Below are 22,101 nucleotides of genomic sequence, written 5' to 3'. Positions count from 1 at the left end.
AGGAGTCCATGTCCTTCACATCACAATCGAGACTGGCCAGTTTCCACCAGTGTTGCCAACATGGCAGGGCAGGGGAGCGCTATAAATGCACCCAAACTGCTTAAGGTTTCTCCTGAAAGTTTCAGCCCCAACCCTTACAAACCTTGCTGTGATCAATAGTGGAGTTTAGCAGTGGGCTGAGATTATGTTCTGAGGACTTCCTGAGCCCACATTCTAAATTAACCACGTTTTCTTGCAATAGATCAAACCCATTATTTCCACCACAGAAACCCCCTCCATTGCCTCCGATTCCATTTGTCTCTTTGATCTCTTCCTCAAGTAAACAATCCATGTGAAATTTCAGTATTGAGTCCAACTTAGAGCAGAGTTCTAATGCCACATCTGCTCTGTGATCAAGAACACTTGCTTCAATCTTTGCAAAGTTTCCCCTGTTTCCTCCACCAGTGAAATCCTTGTCAAATCTTGTGTTAGCTCCAGCTCAATAACTCCACTACTTTCTTCTTTGACAGTCCATTGTCCATTCTCCTGAAACAATTTTCCTGTATCCTACCCCACATTATGTTCTGCTTGTCCATCAACTCAATCTCTGTTGACTTATGTCAGCTACAACACTCCCCTGGGCATTCAAGTTAAACATTCTATCACTTCCTTCAAATTTCTCCCTCACTCCCTCTACCTCTGCAGCATCCCTGTTCTTCCACTCCCTTCAGCCTCTCAGTTTTAACCTTCTGTACATCTTCCCCTTCCTTCTCCCACCATTGATGACACAGCCATACTAATCCAAATGTCTGCCATTCCCTACCTAAACCTGCCACCGTCCCCCACCCACTGCTATTTCCTCACCCTTTCTGACCTATCCTTCATAAATTGCTCCTGACATTTTATTTCTACTTTGCAAAAATTAGCCAGCACATAAGGAAATGACCCCAAAGGTTCATTTCATCGTGTTTTGTATTTCCTGTCTCAATAAAAGGCTTGTAATTAACTTAAAGTACCAAATTATTACACCAAACCTGCATCTCCAGACATGCCGGAGATAGTTGACTTTCTTCCTTAACTCATCTGAAGGAACCTGGAATCATTTTGAACAGGCTTAATTTTATAATAAAAGCAGCTATTTTAATAACAAATCACAGATTCTGGTGCAAATACTCAGTCACAAGAACTAGACTTCTTGTCTGAATGGTTTGTTTTCCTACCACACACATGCAATCTGGTGCCTAGCCAAAAATAATTTAACCTGTTTTCTTTCAACTTTGATAATCACAGAACCATTCATTTTATTTTGAAGTTAATATGCAAGACAGTGTGCTTGACTCTGAAATTAGATTTATTTTTGACGTTGGTATTTAACCTTGGTATTTGTAAGTTTTCCTCTCCAGTCCCTTGTCTCCTATTGCCAATGGGGGAAGCCTAGTGGTCACCTGACCCTCAGGAACCTCTCTTTCATCACTAGGATGTGGCAAGCATTTCGACTTCAGCTTATAAAAACACTCCTTATTAAATCTTACACCTTGTGAGGAGTTAGTTGCACATTTTTCCAATTACTTTAATTTTCAGGCTAATTTATCTGTTGCTGCTTCTGAACATTATCAAAGTCTCACAAATGGGAACTAATATTTCAAGCTTATTGACGGAGGGAGGGAAGCCTACCGTTTTTCATTATGTTTTATGGTTCACTTCAGCTGCTGGAGAGTGAACTATAAATGGTATTTGAACATTTTTGCCGCATCATAAACGTGTCTTTGATATTGTCAAGACTTCTTCTTGTGATGCAGGTCACCAACCCTGAGTTTGACATCCAATTCTGACTTCACTGAAGTTTGATGGTGGCATTTGGCTTGTGAGATTCATTGATTTCTGCATTGCTGGGGTTAAAAATGTAGAAGCCGCAGGAATTTCCTTAACCCATTCACTGGTCATTTTCTTATCAGTAACAGATTTTCAAATTAAAATTGAAGTTCAGTGTTATTTTCTTATTTATCACCAAAATATATATTTTTCCAAAGGTTCCACCAGTCTGCCTCATTGTGACACTGTAGTCTCTAAGTGTAAAAATGCTGCCATTTAGTGGAAGTTGCAAATGGGGTTGAAAAGAATCGATCAAAATCTGACACAAAGGTTTTTATTACAATTACATATTGTAATGTTCTTATATGGTAAATTATTTACAATATATTGTAAATAATTTACAATATCCTCAAAGATGGAGAAACTTCAAAGTACCCTTTCTGTGATTAACACACATTCTATCCCAATGATGGTGATGTCAATAACCTGAAGCTGCAAATTGGATCAGTAAGTTTGAAAACCAGGCTAGGTACTGTTTACCCCTGGGTCCTAATAAAGTGGTGCAGGTTCCTTTGGGAGCAAGTGACCCAAGCCCTTTCCACAAAGTACGGGGATGGGATTTGTAATTCTGATTGATGGAGCAGCCCATTGATGATAAATCTCCAGCAGTCTTAGTATATAGGGTTAGGGTTAGTACTGGTGTATTCTGACTGATAGAATAGTTGTAGTGATGCCCCAGCCTCTCCAAATCCCTCTCCAGGGATAGAGATCAGGTTTGTGGTGTGTACACAGCAACATGCAAAAGAAAAGTTTTGTTTCAAAGACTTTAAGGGCAGCATTTTATTATGGGGTCTAGGTTTATTATTTAATGATGAAACCTAACACCCAACTTCCAGGTCAGGATTCTCTGTCAGCTTCTCTGGCCATTCAATCTATGGTCACCTCAATACCACATTCCTGCTGACCTCTGGTAACCTTTGTTTATCAAGAATCTATCTAGCTTGACCTTAAAAATATTTATAGACTCTGCTTTCACCGTCTTTTGAGAAAGCGAGTTCCAAAGGTGTGCAATCCTCAGAAAAAAAATCTTCTCACCCCTATCCAAAACAGCCAACTCCTTAAAGTTAGACACTGGCCCTTTTACTGGATTCTCCCGCAAGAGAAAATATTGGGTGGAATTTTATGGCCTCATTGCAGTGGGGTTGGGGCCATAAAATGTGGCGAGTCTTTCAAAACTCCATTGACTTTGAAAGGAACAGAAAATTCCACCAGCGAGGCTGGCCATAAATTTTCAGCCATCCCCTCCAAATCAATCCTGTCAAGACTCCTCAGGATCTTACATATTTCATTCAAGTTGCATCTTACTCTTCTAAACTCCAGCAGATACAAACCTAGTCTGTCCAAACATTTCTCATGAGACAGTCCACCTATTCCAGATGTTCATTCTGTAAATCTTCCCTGAATTGCTTTCTCAATTATTTGCTATACCTGTGTACAAGCCTTTCATGTTTCCCGCATCAGGACACCCAAATCCCTCTGCATTGCAGAGCTTTGCAGTCTCTCACCATACAGATACCACGATTTTTTATTTTTCCTGCTAAAATGGACATTATGCTCCATTTGCCAGCTCTTTGTCCACTCACATAAGCTATCTATATCCCTTTGTTGCCTCCTTTTGTCCTCTTCACATCTTGCTATTCTACTTATCCTTGTGTCACTGGGGAAATTTAGCAACCATCCTCTCATCCAAGTCATTTATAGAAATTGTAAAAAAGTTGCAGCTCCAGCACTGACCTGTATGGAACATCACTCGTTATGCCCTGCCTACCAGAAAAGACCCATTGAAGCCTACGCTCTGTTTCCTGTTTGCCAGCCAATCTTCCATCGTGCCGTTGGTTACCACCTACACCATGAGCTTTCACTTTCCTCAATAATCTTTAATGTTAGGATTCTCAAGTTAGTGACTATCTCTAGAAAATGTTTATTTGATAATTAAACACTCTTGTCAGTTAAGTATATTTTTGCCAAAGCTCCGGTGAAATTCCTGGGTACCTTTTGCCACATTAAAGATGCTTTATAAAAGCCAAGTTGCTGCTGTATCCAGTGAAATGAAAGCTCCCTAGTTCTGCCTATGATCTGCATGTATTTCCTCAATTAAAAATCCTTCAATTAAAATAAATTATTGACTATAAATAATGGAGATTTCGTTTTTCTTTTAATGTGAAAAGTTTGCTTTGGGCTTCATAGCTGCTTTGTTCTGGTAGAATTTAATTATCTTTCCTCACACATTCCATGATTTTATAAAGTACAGCTGACTTTAAAGGAAGGAAAGCAAAGATACCTGAATTTAATTATAAAGCAAGTGACCCACATTATTATTTTAATGAAACTGCAGGAGGGTAATAACTGACTAGTTATGGAGAGGATGAGGTTTCCAGTAAATGTGCTTGAGTAACTGTATCGGCTGATGACATGGCATTACTTTCTTTGTGCTTCTATGTCGAAGCATGGGATTGAAATAACCAGCCCTTTGATGCTGTCAGTGTGTCTATATGGGAAAATAACTAGGAACAGTTTGAGTCGCTCAAAATACAAGCTGAACAGCAGTTAGCCTGAGTTCAAGAACTTAGAACTCCATACTATTCCCGCTGAACAGGTTCGTAGAGAGGCACAGTGGTGACCACTGCTCCCTCACAGCTCTAGGGACCTGGGTTCAATTCTGGCCTTGGGTCACTGTGGAGTTTGCAGGTTTTCCCCATGTCTGCATGGGTTTCCTCTGGGCGCTCTGGTTTCCTCCCATATCCAAAAGACATTCAGGTTAGATGGATTGGGAATGCTAAATTGGCCCTTAGTGTCAGGGAGATAAGCAGAGTAAATGCATGGGATTACGGGGATAGCGTCTGGGCGGCATTGTGGTCGGTGCAGACCGGATGGGCTGAATGGCCTCCTACTGCACAGTAGGGGTTCTATAATTTATTTTATCATGATGGGGGTATATCTTCATTTTAGCCCAAAGCTTCATCAGCTAAGTGCATTAGGAATTTGGATACAAGCTTGATTTGAGATCCCCAAGTCTCAGTCCATTATTTGCTCACAGCCCATTTTAAAGACACAAATAATAGATCAGTATATGGTTGAGATAAGAAAGTCCTGAGTATAGTAATTCATTGTGAAGGCCCGAGGGCTGTTGACATAAGGTGTTTGATATACATCATGAGTTGATCCAGAGCTGTCCACGTTGCCACATGATGCCTAACTATTAACCTCATTGGATATGTAACCAATTAATATTGTTATTGGCTTGTAGACAGCTGGGATGGACTGAAGTAAATGTATAAGAATGTGTGATTTCCTTTGTTTGGTGGAGAGGCGGCACGGTAAGCCCAATGGCGTGCTCCTCACCAGTGTAAAATAAAAACCATTCAAACAGACCTGGGTGTTGAGTGATTTGTCTGAAGTAATTCTTTGCTAACATGGCCCATCTACAGTATAATTGTTGGGAGTGGGCCTCAGGGTGGATGGGGTAAGGGGCAGTATGTAAAAGTGTAACACAGTTCTGCAGGAACTCTGTTTTGTGCTGAAAATCAGTGGAAGAATTAGCATGGTCAAAATGATATGCTTTAAGGAAGTCTTCTAAGGCAGAAATGGAAGCAGCAAAGAGGAAAGTTGCAGGGAGTGAGGGATTCCAAATGGTAGTTTCAAATATCTGAATTCTCTATCGACATCTGAGCAACACTTGGGGTGGATGACAAAGTTGATTGCATGGTGGCACAGTGATTAGCTCTGCTGCCTCACAGCACTAAGGACCTGGGTTCGATTCCCAGCTTGGGTCACTGTCTGTGTGGAGTTTGCATGTTCTCCCCTTGCCTGCGTGGGTGTCCCCCGGTACTCCGGTTTCCTCTCATAGTCTGAGAGCTGGGCTGGTTAAATGAATTGGTCGTGTTAAATTCTCCTTCAATGTGCCTGAATAAGGTAAATACGGACTTGCAAATAGGTACAAAGATTTTCACTTTAGTGCAATGAGGGGTAACCAGTGGACAACAATCAAAACAGCAATGTGTGAACTAACTTTGAATGGGACTCGATTACAGGCTATGTAATTTGGACAAGTTAGTTTTCTGGAATTAATTCCACATCTTGTGTACTGAGGTGTCAAAAGCACAGCTAAGAAATTGAGAGTGCTTTTTGAGGGATGAATACGGGATATGCCTGAAAGGACAGTTTCAAGCGAACATGTAATTCATTGTGAGTCATCAGTCAGAGAAGCAAATGTAGATGGGATGCAGGAGGGTGCAGTCTTTGGCAGGGGCTGATTAAGACATCATTTCTGGTGCTCAACAGGAGAACATTCTGTCTAATTCACACCTTGATAAAACCTGAACCTCAGATAAAACAATAGGTATTTGTGGAATGGAGGGTGACAGAAGGAAACATGGGGAAAGTTTGCCTTACTGATGTCAATCAACTTTAAATGAAACTGTGGAAATGTGCAGCTTTCAGGTGGAAGATTTGTGAGAATGCAGTATTGCCAGCAGCAATGAAAAGCTAACAATCAATCAGAAGTCACCTACGATAATGAATGGTTGATGCTTATCCAGCACCTGGGATACCCCTGTCCATAATAAATGTCAGCAAGTTTGATAAACCAGCTGTGAGTTGTAGAAAACGTTGAACAGGACAAGATATGATTTACCAGTGCACCCTCCAAGTGATGCCTGAGGTAGAGCTTGCTTTGATTTGTATGCATCTTGAACACCCTCCAAGATGGCCTCTCTGCTATCTCTTTTTTTATTTCGCTAGCTATCTTCAATCCTTATCCTGTGCGTGGAGTGATTCTATCTCTTGATAGTCAACCATGTTTTATCTTTCCTTACTGAAGGAAGGAACTTTGACTCCATGGAGTAAAGTTAGAGGAAACTATTAAAACAAGACTTTGGGATATTTGAGATAACCAAGATTTCCAAACAGTATGGTTTAGATAAAGGAGATTTCAATGTCTAGCTGTAATGTAGTATGCCAGTTTTCCAATTTGCAAAAAAAATCTAAGCCCTGATTATGTTGTTTAATGCAGAAGTAGCATTTCAATTAGAGCAAATGAGTGATCTTCTAAATGGCATTTTGCCAAAACTGGTATACAAAAATTATTGAGTGTAGGGGTAAAGTGATTTACAAAAGTTGGAAGACAACCTAATGAGAAACCACTTTTGTTGAAACAATTCATGAAATATTTAAAAAAAAATCTTCAAAGTAATATTGGTAACTGGGTCTGACTTTCAAAAAAAATAATTGACTAACTCATATTATTAGCATGCTGGCTGTAATATTTCTCTTCCATTATTTTCACACCTGGCTTTCTTGTACTTTTTAATATCCATTTATCTAATAAACACATTTTGAAACATTTTTCCCTTTTACTTTGAACACTTGAAAAAATTCACAGGTGGGTTTTGTTAAGATCTTTTCCCCTCATTAGCTTAATCTGTCTTAAATGTTCGGCATTCTCAATAGAAAAAGGAAAGGTTTAATGCCAAGGATTGCAGCTGTCTTACTCAATGCATTAACAATTCCAGATTGGTGCAGAAAAACACAATTCCAGTACACCAAGTCATGCTGGGATGCTGCTTTTACATCACTACAGAATAAACCTAGTATTTACGATCAATAAAGTATATGCCTGGCTAGGAATAATGGACTTAATGTGAAACATCTTGCTATGACTACCTTTGTTCTTTAATGACTAAATATCAATGTGGAAAAAAGGCAACTTTTTGAAGTTAAAGTTGATACTTACCGGGTTCTCCATTCCTGCCTCTTCTACCTCGCTTTCCTGGAGGGCCTACAAGAAGAAGACAAAGCTTAATTTAGATGTTGCTTACATGTATTTAACAACATTAAGACAGAAAGCAATCTTGTCCTACTGCTTCCCATCAGTTATTTTAAAAAAGATATCATCCATAGTGCGAAGATCACAGCAAGCACTTTAACTGTCTATGATTTTGGGTGCAACATTGAAAGATGTTGAATTTAAACAGGTTTAGTGGCCACTAATACAGGAATACCTCATCAATAATGCTTGAAGAATTATAATGTAGCATCCTTATAGGTTTAGATACATATTATCATGGAATATTGTAAAATATATAATCTTCTTTCTCAGATAGCCACAATTTCTCATTTAAATTGTTACATCTATTTTGTCTCACTTCTTTCAGAATAAGGCTGTTCTTTGCAAACAATTTCAGAATAATAAAATTGGGTGGAATTTTCTGGCCGTTCGCCCTGGTGGAATCTTCTGGTTCCACTGACACTGTGCCCCCACCACAAGTTTCCCTGGGAAACCCTGTTAACAATGGCGGGACCAGAAGATCCCACTACTGGCCAGTGGCGGGTTACCTCCACTGCCGTGAAACACATGGCAGATTGCGCAGCAAGTGAAAGGAAGAGGTTAAGAACATGACACAGTTTGACAAGAATAAGTAACTTTGCTCCGCACACCTTGTAACACAATGCAGAGCAATTTCCTTTGTGTATTTATTGGCAGTGCTCTGCCCCTGAAAGATAATGGAAATCGGTGCACCCTTGATAGTTCTCAAAGGATGGCCCTTGATATATTACCTAGGCTTTGGGATAAAGACAAATTCAAACCAAGTACCAAAAGTTAATTTAGTTTAATTCTCCAAAAATGTAGCAGAAATACAAATAAGGGCATTAATGGTTTTTACAAAGATTTACCCACTGAAAATTCTAATGGACAATACTCATGGTAGATAACAGGAAATTCTACTGACATACTATTTTCACAGCCATCAGCCTGCTTAATGGTGGTTTCAAAAGGACAATGACATAGAATTAAAAGAAAACATACAAGACAGTAGTAGGGACTGTAGCTTTTCATGTGTGTTAGAAGGCCAGAATTCCTAAAATGGCAAGCTGTCAACCTGGAGCTAGATTATTATATATTGAGGAAAAATACTGAAGGAATCAGACCAAGACCTACTAGTGGTAGTCCAAATAAGCTTTAATGATATAGGGTTAAATGGGGTAAAGACTCTAAGAGGCACATGCATGAGGGTTGCCTCATGACTCAAAGATGATGAATGCAGAATTGTATTTTCAGGTACCTTAAAAGCATTGGGAAACAGAAGGATTCAATACCAAAATGAAGGATGCAAATTAAAGGACTGCCAACAGCAAAGAGGGAAAATCAATGCATAGCTTAGGGATTCAATCTGTTAGGCATTGGGCAATCCTGGAACAAAGAAGCACTCATCTACAAAGACTATGTCTGACAGCAATGAAGATGTGAAAGTACACCAAGATTCCTGTGGGATAGTCATAAACTGAAATAACCCAACAACGCCGAAATGAAGAAATTACTAACAAGATTCCATATTCTGAAATTTTTCCTTCAACACAAATCAGAACTGACATAAATTAAACATACATTAAAGTGATAAATTTAACTTTGAATAGTTAATACAACAAAGCACAAACATTCACATCACTTTATTTATTTCAGGTTATTTGCCGGAACTCTTGGTATTGCTTTTAGGATTCAGTTCCTTTTAGCTTGCTCATACATTATTTCCTCAAGAACTTCTGAAATTCTATTTTTCTTTTTGTTGCCGAATAGAAAAATCAATCTTTACATGGAGAGTTTTGTTGGTTTCACCTCTTTCTAGCTTTGTCTACTCCTGTGTGCTGATCTGCTTCTGCTTTCAGCTCTCCTTTTCACTTGCAGCTTTTCTTTGCACCTAACCATAGAGCTTCTGCACCATAACTTCCTTTGTATTGGTACAGCTTCCAGATCAAAGGTTGCCAGACTATATAGATATTGTTCAATAAAATTACAATTGATTCTTTACATTGATGGAAACTCTTAAACATCCTTTTTAAACATTCTTAAAAACAGCTCCAATGCACACGTTTTAAAGAAATAACAAGTTTTCCTTACTCTATTGCTTCTGGGTCAAAAGCCACCACAACTGTCAAAATGGGGTAAAATAGAGAAGTGGTTAGGTGTTTAAAACCAAAAAGTAATAGGCTAGAACCAGAATCAATTAATAGAGAAAGTTAAACAGATAAGGATAATACTCATGGAGAAAATAATTTAGCATGACAGATGTGGAGCAGAGAAATTAAATCTAATGAGAAATGGGGAAAAGACTAAAACAAAGGTAGGGTTAAATTTAGGAAAAATAACGGGGAAAGGAGTAGTTTTACACAGAGTTTTAAGTTAGAGTATTTATTGCAATGCACAGAGTGTGGGAAATATATTGGGGACCTGGAATCAATTATTTTACAGGAATATCTAGACCTAATAGCATCAACAGAAACCTGCCGCAAACTAAGCACGAAATGGAAAACAAACATATGGGAATTATAATATGTTAAGGAGGATAGAAAATAGGTGGAGATAGACTGACAATGTTGGTAACAGTGAGAACGCAAGATAGTTGGTGAGGTCTGGGAGGGGATACAGACTGAGTCAATATGGTTGGAGTCAAACGAGATAAAAACGGCTGGTTACATTGGTTGGGTTTATTACAGACCTCTAATTTGTTTTAAGACAAAATGTGCAGTCAGCTTAGGAAGATGAATAGAAACAAGAAATCATTGTCTTGGGAGATTAAGTTGTCAATTGGGACAGAGAGCAAATAAATAGACTAAAGGGAACTTAATGTGTACAGGACTTTCTCAAACACTAAATTAGTAGGCCTACAAGGGTGGTGGTGCTGATGAATATGGTTAATGCAATGGATCAGATGTATGGGCTAAATATGATTGAGCTTCTTGAGCCCCGCACTGCCCCCACTATAATATCAAGTTTAAGTTCCAACAAAAATCATAGAATCATACAGCACAGGAGACCATTCGACCTGCCTTGCACATGCCAGTTCTTTGAAGGAGCTGTCTAATTTAGTTGCATGACCCAGCATTTTCCCAACAAAACTAGTTCTTTCCAGAAAGAAAATCTACACGTACAAGTACAAAATCTGAAACATCCATTTGGATTGGTATAGGTGTTGCAAAGATGAGCAATGAGCTAGCTGAGGGGGTGGTGGTGATGGTGGTAGAAATGGGCAGACAGGGCTGAAAAAGCAATTGAAATGATAGATGGCAGGATTCTCTGGCCTCCCCACGACGTGTTTCTCATGGCAGAAGACAGTGTGCCCTTGGCTGGCAGCGAGATCTTCTGGTCCTGCTGCTGTCAATGGAATTTCCCATTGATGCCACCCTATGCCTGGAAATCCATGGCAGGAGTGCAGCATCAGCTGGTCTGAACAGCCAGAAAGTTCCAGCCATCGAATACATTTATTCCATTAGAAAGAAATAAAATTACCAATGTTTTTAGGATACCATGGTTAATTAGAAAGATTTGGAACCAAGTTTATTGAAGACAATGGCAGAATCATCCCAGAAATCAGCATGTCTGATATGGGGTGTCAAGAATCATATTGGACCCAATGATCCTAACAGTAGTTTTTCTGTCATATTTTGTGGCACTTTGTGCAAAAAATGAGCAGGCAGGCGTGTAAAGTCAGATCACTGATGGAACAGCCTCTAATTCACCTGCCCCACAATCAGCTCTGTGCTTCAATAATCCAGGCTCCATATTGAAAGGTTGCCCTTGCATTCAGCTGGCACAGTTCAAGTCAGAGGAAGCTTCCGGGAAGTCATGCTTCCCAAAACTTGCAAGCTTACAACCCCAAAATTCACCAACACCTCCCTCAAGCACCTGCTGGATGAAATGGAGGCCTTCTGCGGTGTAATGTGCCCAGGCACTGGACAAAGACTCTCATACAAGGTGACCAATCCACTATGAGTGGCAGTGGTGGTGGTTAGTGTCAACGCTCTTCAGAAGAGGACAGCCATCTAGTGCTGCAAGAGGATGAATGATCTCCTCCATTCTGCCAGGATAAGTCATCATTCTCAACTCTCTCATTCTCAGACCCATCACATATCCATAAGGATCTCACTCAATGTCAGCTTGCGAAACAGTGCCACTAACTCTCCCACACACATCATCTTCTCCCCTGTGGGTTATATCCTCATCATCTCCATAGTTCCACTCACCTTTCATACATGCCAAACATCCTAATCATCTGCCCTGGCATTATCTGACTTATACTCTCTCCATCTGTCCTCATGCAGGACAAGCTGATCCACAGAAGGGAGTGATCTAGACGGATGCATGCCTTTTGAATCTAATTGTACGTTGCACCATTCTGATATCATGCCTTGGGAATTCAGTTTGACGTGGGGGTATGATTCCAGCATATGGGCCTGATAATGATATGCAAATATATTATAATGATGTTCCTGACATTCGAAGACCAGAAACATGGGCCACCACTGATGGTGGCAGAGAACAATCGCATCTTGCATTCTGAAATGCATCCAGAAATTCTCGGAGTATTTTCCAGTCACACTGCCAAACATCAACGGCAAACAAGAACGGAAAACCCCAGCCAGTATCTATAAGGACTATAATAATATTCCTGTTTAATTTTTTCAGCATTATCACAAAATAAAAAGGAAAAGAGCAAGAGGCATATGAGAAAATAATAAGGGGAAATGGGAACGTCTTATACAAGTATATCATTAGATTTATTAAAAGCCAGGTGCAACCCTGAAGGGAAAATGTTGTTGATTTGTAGTTGCTCAAAAAATTTTGTATGTACTTTCCATTCGTTTTTACCAAAGAGAGGGATATTGGAGTGGAGGTACATCCTAAGTGGCTCTAAGTAATATTATGATGGAAAAAATGAAAAATTTAGTTAACTTCATTAAGCCACAGGGAGACAAAGCATTAGAATCCAAGGAAATAAATCTGAGGATCCTTAGAAAAATGAGAAACAAAATTGTCATGGACCTAGAAACGATATTTCTGGGATCTATTGACTATGAATGTATTCTGGAGAACTGGAGAGTGACCAATGTAGCACCTGTTTTTTTAAAAAAAGAGGGCAATAGAGCTAATCCAGATCATTAAAGATCAAAATTTGTGGTAGGGAAAAATTCAGTCTTTTATTCAAGATTAAATTACCACATGCCCAAAAAAAAGAGAAAATATTGGCCAGCTTGGAATTTGAAAGGGGGACCATTTTTGACAAATGACAGACATTGTTCCCAGTGCAAAGAATTGAGATAACATTGCAATCTACCTACATTCAGGACGTACAGCTTCTCCATAAAATATGTATGGAAGAGCATACTGAAGAATGTACAAGTTTCTAGGTGTCCAGATCACCAATCTGTGCTGCTCCCTCCATGCCGATGCTATAATGAAGAAAGCCCACCAATGCCTTTACTTTCTCAGGAGGCTAAGAAAATTCAGCATGTCTGCTCCGACTCACACCAATTTTAGCGGATGCACCATAGAAAGCATCCTTTCCAGATGTATCACGGCTTGGTATGGCTCCTGCCCTGGCCAAGACTGCAAAAAACTACAAAGGGTAGTAAACATAGCCTAGACCAACATGCAAACCAACCTACCATCCATTAACTCTGTCCACACTTCTCTCTGCCTCAGAAAAGCAGCCAGCATAATCAAGGACCTCATGCACCCCGAACATACTCTCTTCCACCTGCTTCCGTCAGGAAAGATATACAAAAGTCTGAGATCACAGACCATACAACTCAAGAACCGCTTCTTCCCTGCTGCCATCAGACTTTTGAATGGATTACCTTATATTCAGTTAATTTTTGTCTCCACCCTAGCTATGACTGTAGCACTACAGTCTGCACCTTCTTTCCTTCTCCCCTATGTACTCTATGAATGGTATGCTTTTAAGTATAGCGCAAGAAATAATACTTTTTCTATGACCCAATTTGTGACAATAATAAATCAAATCAAAAAGTATTCATAAAAAGCATATGCTGCACAGAATATACAATAAATATCAAAGTAAATATGCCCTTAATTGTTCAATAGTTTCACAAAATACTCACATATGTAATTCTAACTTTACCATATTAAATTATGGTCCAATATCATAAAGTTAGAAATACATATGTATATATTTTGTGTGATTTACATATCCTAAATTTATTCGAAGAAAAGTGGCTTTATACTAATAGAACAAAATGCCTTTCTGCTGCATTTCAAATTGTGTATTTGGCTAGTTTTTTCATTGTGTGTGTACTCCTCTTTGTCTTTCTAATTGACATTTGTTTAGTTTCTCTAAATTCTTTTATCCTGAATTTCTTTTGCACTGTAACTCTAACTTGAACTAGTCTTCTTATCTCTGGAATCCCAATACATTTTTTCATTACTTGAATGTTCTTTTTACCTCCTATTTAAGTATTCCCCTTTGCTGATCTATGGTTCTAACAGTTTGCGTACTCCATTTAATCTGGGCATGGTCTCTTTCTATCTCAAGAAACATTGCTAGTTTTCCAGAGAAGTAAACTGGTCTTCCCTTTTCCTGCTCTGTTCTTATATTGAACTGGATTGTGACTAGGGAGATCGACATCAAGCTGCCAATGTTTCTGCAGGTGAATGAAAATTATGCACGCTGGACTGAGAAATGAAAATGAATTAAATCAAGCTGGTGGTCAGTTTTAAGCATAAAGGCTGAGAGATTACAATCTGAGCTGTTCTAGTGTCTTTGATGTGAACTGACTTTGTTGTCTATGGGTAGAATTCTTCCATGTCTCTTCTGGCAGGTTCAATGGTAGATTTGTCAGGGGGTGTTGGGGCAGTTGCGGGGAGAGTTTGACAGAAATTTAAAAATTCTTTTTATGCCAGTGTGAATTTCCTGCAGGTTCTTCCGTTGATGCCTACCATGGCTCAGGAAACCCACTGGAAAACTAATTTGAATTCCATTAATGGGAAGCAGATGAAAGCCTAACTGGAATCCTTCACCCATGCCCAATCCTTTGTGATGCCAATATATGACCATTGTGCTGAAGTAATTTCTAATAATGTAGTAGTTAATAGATAGAGAAGTCTCAATAGCTGGCATTTTCCTTGGTGTAAGACCCAGGGAATTAGGCCAACTCATTTGTTCCTCTGTTGATCCTAAAGAATTCCTGAAGCTTTATGTAAATTATTTTGGCAGGTCAACAGTGTTCTGGCTGTACTGGAGCACTTATTTGGGTGAGAGGAGATAAAAAATTACTGCTACTGCAGAATTCAGACAATTACACTGACAAAAACAAAATGGCTGTGCAGTCACTGCCTGCACAGATAAAAATGTGAGCTCCTCTTATCCAGGCAACATTTAGTAGTGAGGGAGCTTCTGAGCACATCACAAATTCATTATGTTTGCCAAAATGAGCCATTTAATATTTAAACACCATCTGCCATTCTGGAAACACCACTTAAATTCAAATCTCTCTCAACCATTGGATGTCAACAAAACACTGGTGTAACTATCAACCAACGTTGCTAAAGTGATGATGTGGAAGTTGTAACATTTAATGTCACTCTTTACCATTCTATTTGAACACATCTGCTCTTATTTGTTTGAGTCCTTTTAGTGTCTGGTGGAAGGTTAGAACAAATTTTTAAAGTTTATTTATTAGCCACAAATAAGGCTTACTGTAATGAAGTTACTGTGAAGTTCCCCTCATCACCACACACTGGCATCTGTTTGGGTCAATGCACCTAACCAGCACGTCTTTCAGACTGTGGGAGGAAACTGGAGCACCTGGAGGAAACCCCAGAGACAAGGGGAGAACGTGCAGACTCCACACAATCAGTGACCCAAACTGGGAATTGAACCAGAGTCCCCAGCGCTGTGAGTCAGCAGTGCTAACCACTATGCCAGCGTCCCGCCCAAATGAGCAGAACTCCAGCTGTGCAGCTCAGCTCATCAATTTTTCACCCCACCTAACTGGAAACTGATCAGTTGGGAGCCAAAATCCTTTTTACTGAACTATGAACCCAGGTCGGATTTGAGATGGAGGGTCAGATAATAAACAAGTGTTCTCAGCGTAGCTCCTAATCAATATCCAGAATGGTTGACTAAGTTGCATATTGTGATACGTGAGTTTCGATGTCTGCTTGTCATTCAAAATTTCAGTGCTTAATTGGGAAGGGGAAAAAAAAAGAACAAACATATTTCCCTTTGGATGATGACAGGATAACATTGAGTGTCCTGGAGAAAACAACAGAAGAGAGTTGAAGGAACTGTCTAAGGCAAGTGGCTCAACATTGCATAAACTCCGAGCATTTCTGACCTGTATGTTCATACACATGTGAGTTCTAATCCACGAGGCAGTAATCCTGTATCAATTTTCCAGTAGTTACATTCTTTCCTCATATTATTTGCTCCAGAGAGAACTTTTTTGGCCTTCTGCAAATAGCACAGAAATTGCGTTGACAATCTTTATGGGAGACAAAATTCAACTTATGCAGTTTGCTTTCCACTTGAAAAGTGGAGGAAGGTGCCAGGAGTTCAAAATGCTGTGGGGACATCATGACCAACCTATTGACACCCTGAAACTATAGTTAGAAAGCCCAACAAAGCCTCTACTTTCTCAGAAGACTAAAGAAATTTGGCGTATCCACTACGACTCACACCAATGTTTACAGATGCACCACAGAGAGTATTCTTTCTGGTTACATCACAGCTTGGTATGGCTCCTGCTCTGTCCGCAAGAAACTACAAAGGGTCATGAACGAAGCCCAATCCATCATTCAAACCAATCTTCCATCCATTGACTCTGTCTATACTTCTCGCAGCCTTGGAAAAACAGCCAGCATAATCAAGAATCCCGCACAACTCGAACATACTCTCTTCCACCATTTTCCATCAGGAAAAAGAAACACAAGTTTGAGGACACGTACCAACCCACTCCAAAACAGCTTCTTCCCTGCTGCCAGCAGACTTTTGACTAGACTTCCCTCATGCTAACTTGTTCTTTCTCTACACCCTCACTGTGACTGTAATATTACATGCTGCACTCTCCTTTTCTTTGCAGTATGCTTTGTCTATATAATGCACAAGAAACAATACTTTTCACTGTATACTAATACATGTGACAATAATAAATTAAATCAAAATCAAATCAAATGCACCAGCAGACATTTCTACTTCAATGTTTAACATGGAGAGAGAACAGAGTGTCCTGTTGATCTATTCCATCATTAAATGAAATAAAATTATACCTTGAGAGAATGTGCAAGCTCTGGACTATATACTAATGTAATGACAATTTTAGCAGCCGGTAACTGATTCTGCTGAAAACGTATTGTTCCATACTGAACATCCAAACTACTGTCACCCCATCCAAAACATCTGACAGCACAGCATCTTGCAGAGGTTTTGGAATGGGTGCCTGAGGGCTGTTTTTGGCTTTCAGTTAATTTCCTTCCAAAGCAATAAAAATGGATTATCACAACAGACTGTTTATTTTCTTGCCTGCAAAGGAAATTGAGTAATTCATAGTCTTTTAAAGATGGAGAGAACGAGTGGAATGATTCTTCTTGTTAAAACCTGCCGGAATAAATTCTGGATATCATTCTTTTCCCCGGTAGCTGCTCCTATTCCAGTAGGAACTGAGCATCCCACAATTAAATGATTCAAAATGCAAGGAGTTACGCTTGGTCGTCTTGGTACTTTCAAGTTTAAAAGCCGTCATCTGCTGGAGCCATGCAAACATGTTATTCCAATAAGGTAATTACAGGGTGCAGGTGCTACATGACTGCTGGCTTGTAAAAGAATGTTATTACCTACGTTAATCACAGGATTTACCTGGTAAAACTGACAGCCAAACATTTCCTCATACAAAGAATGCGCTGTTAAGTTGCAGGTAAGGGACATGTCTTTTCAACACTGCATAAATCCATCCGAATTACAGATTACATCCCATTCATTGCTTAGTATTAATTTTGGCATCAAGGGCAATAGGCCACTACAGCCAATTCAACTTATGCTTTAAAAAAATACATATCGTTGAACGTTTCTATTCGATCCTTGAAAAGTTATCCAGCAAAAGTTGGCAAACAGGCTCTTTCTCAGAGCATTGCAAAGGATGGAAAAGCTAGTGGCTGCTGGTAATCAGGAAGATTTCATAGAATCGTACGGTGCCATTCGGTCCATTAAGTCTGCACCGACCACAATCCTACCCAGGCCCTGTCCACATAACCCCATGCATTTATCCTAGCCATTCCCCCTGCACTAAGGGACAATTTAGCGTGGCCAATCCACCTAACCAGCACATCTTTGGACTGTGGGAGGAAACCGGAGCACCTGGAGGAAACCCACACAGACACAGGGAGAATGTGCAGACTGCACACAGACAGTGACCCAAACCGGGAATCAAACCCAGGTCCCTAGTGCTGTGGGGCAGCAGTACTAACCACCGTACCATCCCAATTTCATTTCAGTTTAATATGCATGCAGATTCATGCCTCTACATGAAAGTTTAGAAAAAAAAGTGTTTGAAAGCAAACATTATCAACACAGCAGCTTTTATAAAATTGATCAGCAACTCAGAGTTTTAATGTGGCTGGGTGTTCCAGGGGTCATTCATTAGACTCAAAGACAAATTACCTGGGTTGCAAACCCATTTCTTTTACTTCGAATTTTGTGAATTCCTTGTCAAGTTGCTAGTCTTTCTGAAGGGAGACTCTGCTCCATCTTGGATGGTAATAGTTTGGATGTGTGTAAAGAGGGAGGACAAAAGTTATAATAAACAAGCCTGAAGAGGCCAAACTACCCGTCCATTGCTCCTGGGATGGTTTCAATGGTATCCAGGTGGGGTATGCATGTCAGCCAGTGCCATGCTTCCGAAGTGCACTTCTTGCCAGCTGAGCATAAAATGCCATTGTTTTAATTAACACAGGAATGAGATCTGGTCCTCAAAATGGATCAGCCCTCCCAGGATCGGGAGCCTGGCCAGCGCAGTCAATTGGCCAGCTACCCGGTAACTAAAATCTGAATAAAAGGTGATTTGATTAATAAAGTACCACATAATAGACCTGTCAGCAAAGTTGGATCCCATGGAATAAAGGGACAGTGACAAGATGGATATGAAATTAGGATAGTGTCAGGAAACCGGGAATAGCGGTGAATGGTGGTTTTTCAGACTGGAGGAAGGTTTACAGCAGGGTTCCCCTCAACGGCCAGTATTAAGACCACTGCTTTTCTTGACATATATTAATGACCAAGACTTGGGTGAACCAGGCATAATTTCAAAATGTCCATACAAACTTGGAAGGATTGTGACAGATTTTAAGGAGGACATAAACAAACTGGCAGAATGGGCAGACATGTGGCAGATGAAAGTTAATGTTGAGAAGTATGAATTAATGCATTATAGAAGGAAGAAGATAGATAATATAAATAAACAGTACAATTCTAAACAGGCAGCAGCAGAGAGAGGAAAGGACATGGTCTATATACACAAATCGTTGTAGGTGGCAAGGTAGATTGCGAAAGTGGTTAATGAGGCTTATTGGATCCTGGGTTTTGGGAATAAAGACATAGGATACAAAGGAAATTATAATGAGCCATTATAAAAATCTGCTGAGCCTGTAACTGGAACAGTGCATCCAATTCTGGGCACTGAACTTCAGGAAGCTTGTGAATGGTTCACAGAGCATGCAGAAAAGATTTACAGAAATGGTCCTAGTAATAAGGAACTTGAATTGTGTGGATTGGTTGGAATTTTTCTCCTGAAAGAGGAGATTTGATTGAGATGTTCAAAATCATGAGGGGTCTAAACAGAATAGATAGAAAGAAACACTTCCCATTGGCAGAAGGGTGGAGAACCAGAGGACATCAATTTAACGTGACTGATTGAAGAACCATGATATTATGAAGAAAAAGATTTTTATTCAGCAAGTGTTTAGGATCTGGAATGTACTGTCTGAGAGTGTGCCAGAGACAGATTCAATCTGGACATTCAAAACTGAATTGGATAAGCACCTGAAGAGAAATTTTCAGGGCTATGGGGAAAGGATGGGAAATAGGACTAGCTCAATGCTCTTGCAGAAAGCAGACACTAATATGACAGGTCAAATGGTCTTCCTTAGTGATGTAACCATTTCTTATTTCTACAATTCAATGATGTCCTGATAGCCGTGAGAGTTCTGATTTTGGGAATCCCAGTCACAAGGGGAGAAGGTTGGGAAGTGGTATTTTTGGAAGTAGGCCTAGCTTCTGGTCATTCCGACTTCTTTATTTGAAATGGTTCAATCAACACACTCTTAATTCAAGCAATTCCACACCCACCTCTGGGTTATTATGGAATCAGGGGTGTGGATTGATGGAATAGCAAATTAGTTTTGCTTGTCTATATAGAACGCACAGTTGTACACTGCACCAAGAAAAGACTCACCATGGGGACTTGCTGCGAGCAGCCATTATTGAACTATATATATCACCCCAACAGAAACAGAGAGGGCAGCAGAAAGGCAGACGTACAACACTGTCCTCCCACCCCACCCCTCCAACTACTTAAAAATAACTTGTACATTAAAATATAAAAGTCTACGTGCATAATTTCCCAAAAACAATAATAAATGAATTTAACAGGTTGGATTGCATATTTGTTATTATAATCAGACTGATAACACCAATTTATGACTGATATTTTCAGACTAATTAACAAGTTTAAAAAATAGTCTTCCTTAACATCGATACATGTTTAACTAAAATATCATTTGACAGAAATGACAAAAATAACATTTTCTTCTTCTTCCTCCTTGGGACACACTTCTAGATAACCTATTATCTTCCATTTTCATTAACTTGATTCTACTCTCTCAATATCTTTGACTGTGTCAACTCTAAACTTTGATGAGTTCATGAAGGGCAGGTCATATTTGACTAATTTGGTGGAATTCTTTGAGAACATCACATGTGCAGTGGACAATGGGGAATCTGTGGATGCGGTGTATCTGGATTTCCAGAAGGCATTTGACAACGTGCCGCACCAAAGACTGCTACATAAGATGAAGGTGCACGGTGTTATAGATAATGTATTAGCATGGATAGAGGATTGGTTAACTAACAGAAAGCAAAGAGTGGGGGTAAATGGGTGTTTTTGTAGTGGTGTGCCTCAGAGATCAGTGTTGGGACCGCAATTGTTTACGAGTTACATAGATGATTTGGAGTTGGGGACCAAGTGTAGTGTGTCAAAATTCGCAGATGACACTAAGATGGGTGGCAGAGCAAGGTGTGCAGAGGACACTGGACATGTGCAAAGGGATATAGATTGTCTGAGTGAGTGGGCGAGGATGTGGCAGATGGAGTACAATGTTGGTGAATGTGACGTCATCCATTTTGGCAGGAAAAGCAGCAAAATGGACTATTATTCAAATGGTAAAAAATTGCAGCATGCTGCTGTGCAGTGGGACCTGGGTGTCCTTGTGCAGGAATCTCAAGGAGTTGGTTTGCAGATGCAGCAGGTAATTAAGCAGGCAAATGGAATTTTGTCCTTCATTGCTAGAGGGATGGAGTTTGAAAACAGCAAGATTATGTTGCAGCTGTATAAAGGTGCTGGTGAGGCCACATCTGGAATACTATATACAGTTTTGGTCTCCTTATTTGAGAAAGGATATACTGGCACTGGAGGGGATGCAGAGGATATTCATTAGGTTGATCTGGAGTTGAGAGGGTTGGCTTGTGAGGAAAGACTGAGTAGACTGGGGCTATACTCATTGGAATTCAGAAGAATGAGGGAAGATCTTATAGAAACATATAAGATTATGAAGGGAATAATAGATGAAGAGATAAGATAGAAGCAGGGAAGCTGTTTCCACTGGTGGGTGAAATTAGAACCCGGGGGGCGTAGCCTCAAAATAAGGGGAAGCAGATTTTAGGACTGAGTTTCTTCACACAAAAGGCTGTGAATGTATGGACTTCCCTGCCCAGTGAAGCAGTTGAGGCTACCTCATTGAATGTTTTTAAGGCAAGGATAGATACATTTTTGAACAGTAAAGGAATTAAGGGTTATGGTGCATGGGCAGGTAAGTGGAGCTCAGTCCACAAAAAGATCAGCCATGATCTTATTGAATAGTGGAGCAGGCTTGAGGGGCCACATGGCCAATTCCTGCTTCTAGTTCTTATGTTCTGACAACCAAACCCAATTAATGGTGGCACTGTGACATTGATTGATTAGTCTTAATCAAAGACCCTGGCTCACTTTGCTCCACAAACCAGCAAACTTTCAGTATTTTAATTACTTTCATTTTGGACTGCTGGAGGAATTTGGATGAAGGCTTACACTCTCCTTTTGTCTGATGTCGGCTTTAAGCAAATGATCTTTATGATGCTAACAGAATCGCTCACCAATCTTCACTAGATGTGTGAATGTTACAACTCTCAACACACAATTTTCCTCATCACC

The 22,101-nt window shown here is 39.8% G+C and overlaps 1 protein-coding gene across 1 annotated transcript in view; it reads right to left on the bottom strand.

The window, feature by feature from the left end:
• Positions 1-7,565: 7,565 nt before the first annotated feature.
• Positions 7,566-22,101, bottom strand: part of LOC145359289 (collagen alpha-1(XXV) chain-like) — a 346,510-nt gene continuing 331,974 nt past the window's right edge. Inside the window, exon 3 of the mRNA XM_080214208.1 lies at positions 7,566-7,627. Within this exon, the coding sequence (XP_080070334.1) occupies positions 7,566-7,627 (62 nt within the window). The remainder of the gene's footprint in view (positions 7,628-22,101) is intronic.

The sequence above is a fragment of the Carcharhinus amblyrhynchos genome, chromosome 1, assembly GCF_965287045.1.
Source record: "Carcharhinus amblyrhynchos chromosome 1, sCarAmb.v2.hapA, whole genome shotgun sequence".
NCBI lineage: Eukaryota > Metazoa > Chordata > Chondrichthyes > Carcharhiniformes > Carcharhinidae > Carcharhinus > Carcharhinus amblyrhynchos.
Note: the sequence above shows the minus strand (reverse complement) of the source record. Positions and strands in the feature narration are given on the sequence as shown.